Genomic DNA, 10,398 nt, shown 5'->3' on the forward strand with positions numbered 1-10,398 from the left:
CCTAGTGAGCAGCATCCTAATATAAACAGAAACTCTGTGCACCACAAAAACAGTGAAGTGCACAGGAGAATCAACTGACAATTGAGTTTGACATGCTAAATATGTACAAATATTGGGTACTTATTGCATGAAATATATTTAAATAGACATTTCTCTTAATTCTGTGGAAGCTTGTTTCTGCTACGGGATAAAAAAAAATAAATTAAAAAGGTAATTGTGACTTTTTATCTTACAATTTGGACTTTTTCTTAATTGCAAGATTTAATTCAGAATTGTGAGTCATTAACTTGTAATTCTGAGAAAAAAAGAGAACTGCAAGATATAGAAATCTCTGATTCTGATAATTTTTTTCCTGATTTTTTAATCTGATTCTGAGTTTACATCTTGCAATTCTGTTTTTTCTTTGCCACATAATAAAAAAAAAGGTAACTGTGACTTTTTATCTCACAACTCAGATTTTTTTCTTGCAATTCTTTAAAAAAAACTCATTGCAAGAAAAAAGATTTGAGACTAAAACCATGATATTAAAACCATAATTACCATTTTTTTTAATCCCATGGATGAAACAAGCATTGTATTTAATCTATCATCTTCAATAAAAAAAATACATAGGCATATATATATATAGATATATAGGCCTAAATGTAAAAAAAAATTCCAACCATTTAGATTATACAGTTTTAATACACTATTAAACTATTTCATGTGACACATGTTTGTCAGTTATACATAAATGAAACAGGTCAGATGTCTGTAACAGCATCAAATAAATACAAAAATTAATAATAAATGATGCCATGATTTTCATTTGTGTATGACTGACAAATATGCATCACAAGTTCATGAATATGTGTAACTGTGTAATCCAAATGGATGGAAATTTTATATGCAATTCAAATCTTAAATTTAGGCCTTGAATATGTTTTTGAAAGTGGATGATTGTTTTCAGCGAGCCTTTCATAATGCATTCTGTGATTGCATTATCTGTGAAGGGCACAAGCAAAGCTGCTCTCGTATTTGGCCAAAATGATGAATTGTGAAGGAATCTGTGCTCCCTTCAGATGCCGTCTAGTTAGGCAGCTCACTAGGTTTTGGAACAGACTCACAGAAACATGGATGCCAAAGCTGTTGAACATACAATGAATCAGAATGTGGGCAAACACAAGCGTGACTATAGTCTTCTTCATTCAACTCAACCACAAAATACGTCCATTAACAAAATGACTTGTATATATTTCTATATTTATATATCTAAAGTGCATTATAGTACAAAAATATAGAAGGTCAGCAGCACCTTGATACCTTTACAAAATAAATACACCATTCAAACAAAATAAATTACAAGAATTCTGACACCGTAATAGAGGCATAGTCCTAAAAAATAAAAATAAAAAAGAATAAAAAGGAAAACGAAAAAGAAACAAAGCAAAGTATTCACAAGGATCCAAATGTGTGGCTCCGTGGAGCTGTAATAATGCTTTAGCAGTATCGTTAGTTGTCTTTGTCACTGTTCGAGCGCATTGAGAATATTTACAGACAATAAATATTTTCCTCTCTCTTTTAGATGAACATTTAGGTGTCCATTTCAAATGTCCTCACGGATCTGAAAGAGAAAAAAGAAAACGGCATTGATTTAAAATTAGCAGCAGTAGTTCACTTCAGCACTTACTCAGCTAAATTTAAAGTAAAGTACGTGTTATCTCATTTAAGAGCTCTGTTAAGTATCATGGATATACTTGTATAGTTTTTGTTAATATTTTGAATTAGATTTTATTTTTGTTTTCTGTTTTCATTGTTAGTATTTTAGTTAAAGTTTTAGTAATTTTGTTGTGTAGTTTTAAATGTTTTTTTTATTCATTGATTTTAGTTTTACTTTTTTTAGTACTTCAAATAATACTAAATTATAAATGTTAATAATGTATATATATATTTTTTTTTCAGTTCATGTTTATTTCATTCCAAGTAATGAAAATTATTTTTTTTTTGCTTTAGTCAATGTTATTTTATTTTTATTTTTAATTTATTTGATACAGTATAATAGGTTTTGTTAATATTTTGAATTAGAGTTTTTGTATATTTTCTGTGTTCTAATTTAATTTGAAAGTTTTAGTAATTTTGTTGTGAAGTCTTTTTTATATTAGTTTTAAAAAAATTATAGGTTTTAATCATTTTATTGATTAGTTTTAGTTGATTAAGTTTTAGTTATTTAAGTACTTCAAACGGACTAGCTGCAATTAAACAAAATATTCTAAGTTAAATCTTTATTTTAATTTTAAGCATCTTTTTTTTAGTTACAGTTTCAGTCAACTATAATAACCCTGCAATGAATTCATAAGATTCGTCAAAAACATTGTGTGAAGCGCACATGTTTTTTTATAGTAAGTTAAATATTTAGTTAAATACTGCTGTTTATTTTTTAATATTTAGTTTTATTAAATGTATTTCATGTAAATCTATATGCTTGAATATAATAAACAATATTTTCAAAGTATACCTCAAAGCATTTATCTCAAATTTAAATCGTATTATCTCAAAATGAAAACATGCAATCAAAACAATTTAAGAAAAATACAATCAATTACAAATTCAAAAGACAAAAAGACAAAAGTGAGTTTTAATTTCTAAATGCTAGCTTAGTTTTGTTAGTATTTTGATGACGAGTAGTTTGAAAGGATTTACCGTTGTCAAAGACTGACAGTGTTTTAGTGCTGCTCCAGGTGGAAAGCGCTGGTGAACTCCTGCAGCGATCGAGCCCTCCTCTTCCCCTTCTCTCCCTCCCTCCTCTTCCCCGCGCGGCCTTTCTTCTTCCTCTTGCCGATGGCCTTCAGCGTGCTCTCCTTGTACGTCTGGGACTTGTTGGTTTCCTGCGGGAGGTTGGTTCCCTCCTCGTCCTCCAGACGGAAGCTGATCGGCAGGTTCTTGGTGCCTCCGGCGGGTTTGGGGTGGGCGGTTCCCGTTCCTATGGACACGCCCACTCCCATCGGCATGGCAACCGTGAGGCCGCCGCCCCCTCCGCTGCTGGCCATGCCTCCTCTGGGCTGCGGGACGTCCCGGATCTCGGCCGTGTGAACATCTTGCAGCAGCTCCTGCAGCCACATGCGCCTCTTGAAGTCCTGCAGCGTCCGGCCCTTATCGTGCATCAGCTGAGCGTGAGTCACTGAGCGCCTCCTGAAACAGACAAACAGTTGGGTTCAGAATTGCATTTGACAACTCGAAAACACTGCTCCATTCAAATAAGAACATCAGTCTTGGCAATAAAAACAGCTTTGCTTTTTGGCTGATGTCACCCTCAGTTTTAAATTGCAATGCCCACTTTTTCACAATCCAATCAATTCCCAATTAAATAAAAATCCTGTTTCACTCCGAAATTTGTCAGATTACAGAAGTAAAACGGGTTAATAATAAAAATACAATTATATATAAAAATTATATATAATATAAAAAATCTAATCAAAATAAAGTAATAAAATATAATAATAAAAATAACATACATACACACACATACATATTAATAAAATAAATTCCAGTTCACTTAAAAAATTATATATAATAAGTAATAATTATAATAAAATATAATAATAAAAATAAAGATATAATATTATATTAAATATTATACAAATATTAAATATTAGGCTATAAAAACAAAATATATAAAATAAACTTTAGTTGACTTAAAAAGTAAATAAACAATAGATAAAAATATAACACAAATAAAGTGATAAATGCCAGACGCACACACATATATGCATATAAGTTTACATATTGTATATAAATGCATTTTTCACATTAAAAATGGCAAATTGTGTTTCATTATTCTTTTAGGCATAAGATTTAGTGCCTAACAATTAAAAAATAATACTTTGACAGTAAAGGAGAAAAATACATTTATATACAGGACATATTTTACTGAATCAGTTCTTAATAGCTTGTCAAATTTTGTTTTTCAAGTAAATTGATCATTTTAAGGATTTTTAGCTCTTTTTACTGTAAACTGATCAGGATCACAATAATAAAGTGATTTCATGCAGTCAGGCTTGAACTCAATGTAGCGCACATGTGTTCACTGCGTTTGAACCCGTGACCTCAGCGTCACTAACTGTGTTATGATTGTGTGTAAATCACAGTTGCCTTCAGGTTCACAGATCAATGAGTGTATCTCTTCTATAATTCATTCTGGTTGCTGCAATCTTATTAGCTCTACACACACACACACACACACACAGACACACACACACAGAGTGCCTTTAACCTAAATCCAGTCTGTGATCAGTGAGTGTCTGTACCGTGGCCCCTGTTCAATGTGTTTTTAGTTAAATCCAGGGGGTTTGAGAAGGTCTGGCCCTCATCCAACACCTCGCTGGTGCCCGTTTCCAGATCCTGCATCAAACCCAAACAAACCAGCAGGAGTGCTGATGTGAAGCTCCTTCTGACGCGCCTCCACTTTTAAACATAGTACATCAAAACTGACACGATCCGAAAGTGGCAACAGCCAATAATCACAGGCTGAGCTGATGAAACAGGCAGCTTAAGCACTCAGTGCAATAACTCTAATTAATGGTGCCATTGTGTCTCGGCTTAAATCATACAGAGGTCCGTCCCGTCAGCCGCACGGCTCTCTGCTACCGTGTGCGCTTTTGGATGCTCAGCTCCGTCCAAATGTCTTGAAACAATTACACATATCTCACAGCCAAAGTAAAGCATAATTCAGTGCTGTCTGAAAATATCCAGCAGTCGCTCGGGTTCAAACGCACACGCCGGCGTGAACACAAGCGGGCAGCAGAAGGCATCAAAGCCTGGTCAAATCAGGACACACTAACACAGCAAATCAGTGAACAGCATGGCATTCATCTGTGGATTTTACTAAAGATTTTCACTCTGGAATGATGACTATGGCTGCAATAACTAATAAAAACACTGATAATGAAAAGAGTTGACAATAGTAACCAATTATACTATTTTAATTGATTTATTTATATGATATAAATATGTATGTATATATATATATATATATATATATATATATATATATACACTTCTTTTTTTACCGTACATTGTGCTTATAACTTATAGGTGATAAAAATATATGATGAATCCATCTATCCATCTATCTATCTATCTATCTATCATCTGCTTGTCCATCCATTTATCTGTTTTGCTCAATACAGGTGGACTGGTGAACATGTTTTGAGGTTTATATAAGAATGATGTTTTTTTCATCCTGTAGAAACGGATTCAAACAGGTTTCATGAATGTTCAAAAGCTTGTTTTTTTCGCTTGTACTCGTTTTAGTTGACTTTAAACACTACACGAGGAGCACTAAAGCGAGCGGGAGGGAAAACTCTTAGCGTGGCATCCTTCCAGCTGTTCCTTTTTAGCATACCTGAAGATAATTGCTGCTTTGTGCTGCCTTAATTAAAAAAACAGGCCAAGAGAGAGAGAGAGCAAGACCTGCTTTCACCCTCATCCGCGATGCATGCGGTCTGAAAGATCTCCGGCTCCGTGCGTTTCATCTTCGCAGGCGCAGCTGGCTCGGGTTCAAGTCAAACTCCAGTAGGAGGCATTGTCCTGGACGGCAGATGGACTTGTCAGCATTAGCTAGTTATAAAGGGTGAACGCCCTTTCTGATGTGCCGTGAGATCACTGCGATCAAAGCGCTTAAGTGAGCGCTGCTGAAAGAAGAACTTGTGTTGTTTGGCCACTGGCTGGATTCATGCGATACTTTGTCCTTCGAACAAAGCGCAGCTCATCCTGGGAGAGGTTTAATCAGAGCGACAGGCCAAAACATCATCAAATCGCAACGAACTTAAGGCCTAACCCTGTTACGCTCACTACCTCATTGACATTTACTTGCTTACGGATCAGAAATCATCATGTGTTTTTAAACCTGGGGGCAAAAAGGTGTATTTTTGATGAATTACAGTAGCAATCACACACTTCATCTCATTTTATACAGCAACGGTCAAATTAAGTGAATAATAGTTTTAATAACTAATTCATCATCTATTAACTGGTGTGTGGCCGCTGTCTTCCAGACCTTTAAAATCTCCCTATTATTTAAAACAACTTAGTATATACTAATATAAATATACATTTACCTAGATAACTAAATAAAGACAAACAATAGACTTATATTGCACTATATAAAGCAAATAATTTAACTTTAAATGAAAGCCTTAGCACTTTATCCAGAGTGACTTGCAAATCATGGGCATTGCAATTGCAATGCACTATTAAAGCACTATTTGCTTTCGTTTTGAATATTTTTATGTGCACAAAGCAACCGTTTCTAATGTAAATCCACAAAAACGTGCTATAATGTGCACAAAACATGACAGTCATTGCATTTGTTTCTCAAATCACCCTACAGGATCAAAACCAAAGTGCAGGTTGCATTTACATAAAGCAACTAATTTAACTCTACAAATAAAAGCTTTTTGTATTTATATTTTAATTTTCGTTTATTAATTTACATAATGCTTTTATGCACATTTAAATCAGTCACATTGCAATTGCATTGCATTATAAAAACATTATTTACTTTATTTTTATTTTTATGTGCATATAGCGAATGTTTCTGAAGGAAACCCATAAAACATGCTATAATGTGCATAAAAACGTTACAGTCATTGCATTAGTGTCTCAAATCACCCTAGACGTCTAAAAGTGTTTATTGCATTTATATAAAGCAACTAATTTAACTCCAAATAAAAGCTTTTTGGATTTGCATTTTAATTTATTAATTTTAGCTCATGCAGGGACATTGCAATTGCATTACATTATTAAAACTTTTATTTTTGAAAGTTTTTTATGTGTATAGCCTATAGCTAATGTTTCTAAAGTAAACCCACCCAAACATGCACAAAACGTCACAGTCATTGCATGTGGATCAAAGCAAAGTGTGTGTGTCTCTGGCACAATCTGCACAACAACCAGCAGACGACAGGCGAACGATGTCTCACAAACCCACACGCTCACATCATTAAAAGCCGATATGAAGTTAGGGAGGTCCTGGCAGGCGCAGGCGGATCGCAGACAGCGGGGGGAGCGCGGCTTTCCAAAGCTCCGTGGAAGCATGTTTTGCATTCTGGGCCCTGTTAAGGGGTTCACAGGACATAAAAGCACGTTTGCTCGGCACGGCATAATATATATACTCCAGCGGGAGAGGCCCGTTTGACTTGGGCTGCGGCCGAACTTTGCATCAGCAATCTCTCTCTCGCTCTACGCCTCTCTCTCGTGCCTCACTATCAGAGGACAGCGTCTGTCACAAAAGCATCTCTGTACGTGCAGCAGGTGGCCCGCCGAGCGTCGTCCCTAGAGCCCCTCGTCCCGCTCGCCCACAACCCCTGAGCAAACATGCAGGTGGGCGCTGACTATCAAAACACCTCCCAGCACGATCGACAAACCGGAGCATTTTCCAGCATATTACTGCCAAACGCCACACACACAACAACAATCTCTAGATTTATACATTCACCTCAGAACATGCATGCGTGCAATGCAATGCAACAGGCGGTTGTTTCTTATTTGGCATGAAAAGAGTCCATCCTGTGAGAATCTGATCTCTAGATAAGCTTGACTAAGTTACATTTTTACCCGCTTTATCAACCGCCGGCAAAAATCAGACGTTTGATCACTATTATTGAATATTGAAGTGAACTGAATCAACTTTGAACTAAATTGAATTGAATAATGATATTATTGTCTTCTGAAATTTAATTAGTTTCATAATTGGTGAATTTTACAACAATGGCACTATTATTGAACTGAACTGAATTAAAATTGAACAAAACTGAATTGAATAACGATACTATTGTGCTCTAGAATTGAATTAATTTCATAATTGATTAATTGTACCACACTGACGCAGTTTTTTAACTGAACTGAATCAACGCAGGACTTAATTGAGCTGAATTATGACTTTTGTAGAGCTGCTTTACCTATTGCAGAATTGAATGTTTCATAAGTGATCAATTTTACTACATTGACACTGTTATTGAACTTATTTAAATTGGCATTGAAATAAACTGTGCTGAATAATGACACTATTGTTTTCTGAAATTGAATTTATTTCATAATTGGTGAATTTTGCAAGACTGACACTGTTATTGAACCGTATTGAATCAACACTTAAATGAGAATTAATTGAATAATGACACTGTTTCATAATTGAAGAAGTTGGTAACAATACTGTCACTGAACTGAACTGAACTGAAACCACACCGAATATGAATTGAGTTAAATAATAACAGTTGTCTTTTGAAATTGAATTTGTTTCATAATTGATGAATGATTCTGCAACACAGTGTTTTTGAACAGACTTGAGTAAACCTTGAACTGAATTGTGTTGAGCAGCTTTATAGAGGAATTGATGGATTTTACTAAACTGAATCAACTAAACTGAATCAATTATTGAACTAAACTGAATCAACATTGAACTAAAGTTGAATAAGTGTTGAATAATGACACTATTGTCTTAGAAATTGAATTTGTTTCATAACTGATTGATTTGGCAACATCACCACTGTTATTTTCCTGCTTATTACTGCGAAGCTGCTTTGAAACAATCTGTATTGTATAAAATGCCATATAAGTAAAAGTGACGACTTCTCTTCAAAAAGACACATGTCTATTGCACGAACAGTGCAGATGAACGGCATTCTCAAGTTTAACACTCAGAGTTAGAGGTCTGCTCAAATCACCAACTCTAAGAGCAACAGTAACATTTATGTTTTAGCAAAACATTTTGGTGATTAAGCCTCAAAAATCAGCACAGGCACTTACATTCGGCTGCTGAGGGCATCGACGGGCCTGCCGTGGTGCGGAACAGGAGAACACAGTAAGAAGAGAGCAAAGAACCACCGCTGCAGAACCCATCTAGAGTATAACGTCCTCATCCTCACTGGACCTGAGCAAACACACACACACACACACATTACACACATGAAGATCAGCTCATCTAAAGGTATTCTGATGTGCATGTTCTAGTCACTTCTCTATTAATCATTAATTAGGTCATTTAACTCATTCTTGTGATGATGTAGGTGAATTTGTTCAATCATACAGTGCAGCCTTTAAATGACTAAATACACTCTTAGAAATAGAGGTTTCTGTTACAGAAGAACCATTTCTGTCTGGTTCCCTAAAGAACAGTGAACAGTTCTTAACCCTCTGGTGCTCCTCACATGGCAGTCAAAAATGATAGTTTCTTTATTATCTGTTAACCACTTTTTGAGCATAGACCTGAAAAGTTAAATTCCAACTTAAACAGTCGTAAATCTTGAATGCTTTGGAGCACAGACTTACATTTGGTCTCTTTTTAATGAAGGCACTTGGCAGATTATTGGTAAGGTGGAAAAAGTAAAAAAAAAAATGTGGAAAAAGTTATAGTAGTTCATTATGAAAATTGCACAAAAATACTATTTTCAAAATTAATATGAACTATATATTTCCCACAACTGTGAGAAAATAAAAGCCATAAATCTAAACAAGTTGTGTTCCAAATTTAAAATTGATATCTCAAAAAACGAGCTTTTAGTGAGATTTAGTTTGGGCGCAGTACCAAACGATTCCACTAGATGAAATTCATTTAATTTCCAATGCGGTAATTTTTGACTGCGGTGGCCTTTTTCAGGACCATTTAACCTTTTTCGAATCATGTATATGACTTTTGTGTGTTTGTTCACATAACAAGTGCCAAAAACCAAGATTCCAAACAATTAAAAAAAAAAAATCTTTAAAAAAAACCAAAACATAAAATCTTTTGGTCAAAAAATGACCAGAGAGCACCAGAGGGTATAAAAACCATTTTTTAAATTAATTTTAATATCCCTTTTCTTCTATAAAGAACATTTCGTGCAATGCAAATGCTCCAAATGATTCATGAATGCTCTTCATGCACCCATCAATGCCAATAAAGAAGCTTTATTTGTAGGAGTGTTTTCTCCCACCCCATGCTGAAGAAGAGACGGCAGCTTTAACTTAAACCAGTTCAACATGTTGGAGAGAAAAGCCGAATTCCAGCAAGTCCTCTGAGCCACAACAAAAGCCCATGATGAGCAACAGGAGAGAAACATACTCACAATGATGCCTGTGTCTCCGTCTCTTCTGTCCTGTCAGACAGAGCGCGAGTCTCCTCAAAGTTTCCAGGCTGCGATCAAACACACACAAACAAATCAATGAGCGCTGCAGTCGGTCCAGGTGAACGCGTCCTTCAGCATTACGTCCTTCACTTTCTCTGAGATGATCTTGTCTGAAGTAAGCAGACCACAGCAAACGGGAATCCAGCGTGAGGTGAACGAGTGTGTGTTTTCCAGGTGGTCTGTCCCGCACTGACTGACTCTGCTCTGTTATAGAGGAGTCAGATGAACCCACCAACACTGTGATGGGAAAGTTTCAGAA

General features: G+C 35.4%; 1 protein-coding gene across 1 annotated transcript; it reads right to left on the reverse strand.

Annotated features, from left to right (window-relative positions):
* Positions 1 to 1,365: 1,365 nt before the first annotated feature.
* On the reverse strand, positions 1,366 to 10,369 carry LOC107658788 (parathyroid hormone-related protein-like). Its single transcript, XM_016447437.1, has 4 exons — positions 10,080 to 10,369; positions 8,782 to 8,905; positions 2,680 to 3,168; positions 1,366 to 1,603 (listed from the first exon to the last, which is right to left on the reverse strand). The coding sequence occupies exons 2-3, from the start codon at positions 8,892 to 8,894 to the stop codon at positions 2,703 to 2,705; spliced, it is 579 nt and encodes a 192-aa protein (XP_016302923.1). The 5' UTR covers positions 8,895 to 8,905; positions 10,080 to 10,369; the 3' UTR covers positions 1,366 to 1,603; positions 2,680 to 2,702.
* Between the last annotated feature and the right edge of the window lie 29 nt (positions 10,370 to 10,398).

This window comes from Sinocyclocheilus anshuiensis, unplaced genomic scaffold (genome assembly GCF_001515605.1).
Source record: "Sinocyclocheilus anshuiensis isolate Anshui unplaced genomic scaffold, SAMN03320099.WGS_v1.1 scaffold283, whole genome shotgun sequence".
In the NCBI taxonomy this organism is placed as follows: Eukaryota; Metazoa; Chordata; class Actinopteri; order Cypriniformes; family Cyprinidae; genus Sinocyclocheilus; species Sinocyclocheilus anshuiensis.

Excerpts from the sequence above, each read along its gene's own strand:
- LOC107658788 (XM_016447437.1), bottom strand. The coding sequence starts at position 8,894 with ATGAGGACGTTATACTCTAGATGGGTTCTGCAGCGGTGGTTCTTTGCT. Across the intron at positions 3,169-8,781 it reads GATGCCCTCAGCAGCCGAAT|GAGGCGCTCAGTGACTCACG; the intron begins GTAAGTGCCTGT and ends TGTCTGTTTCAG.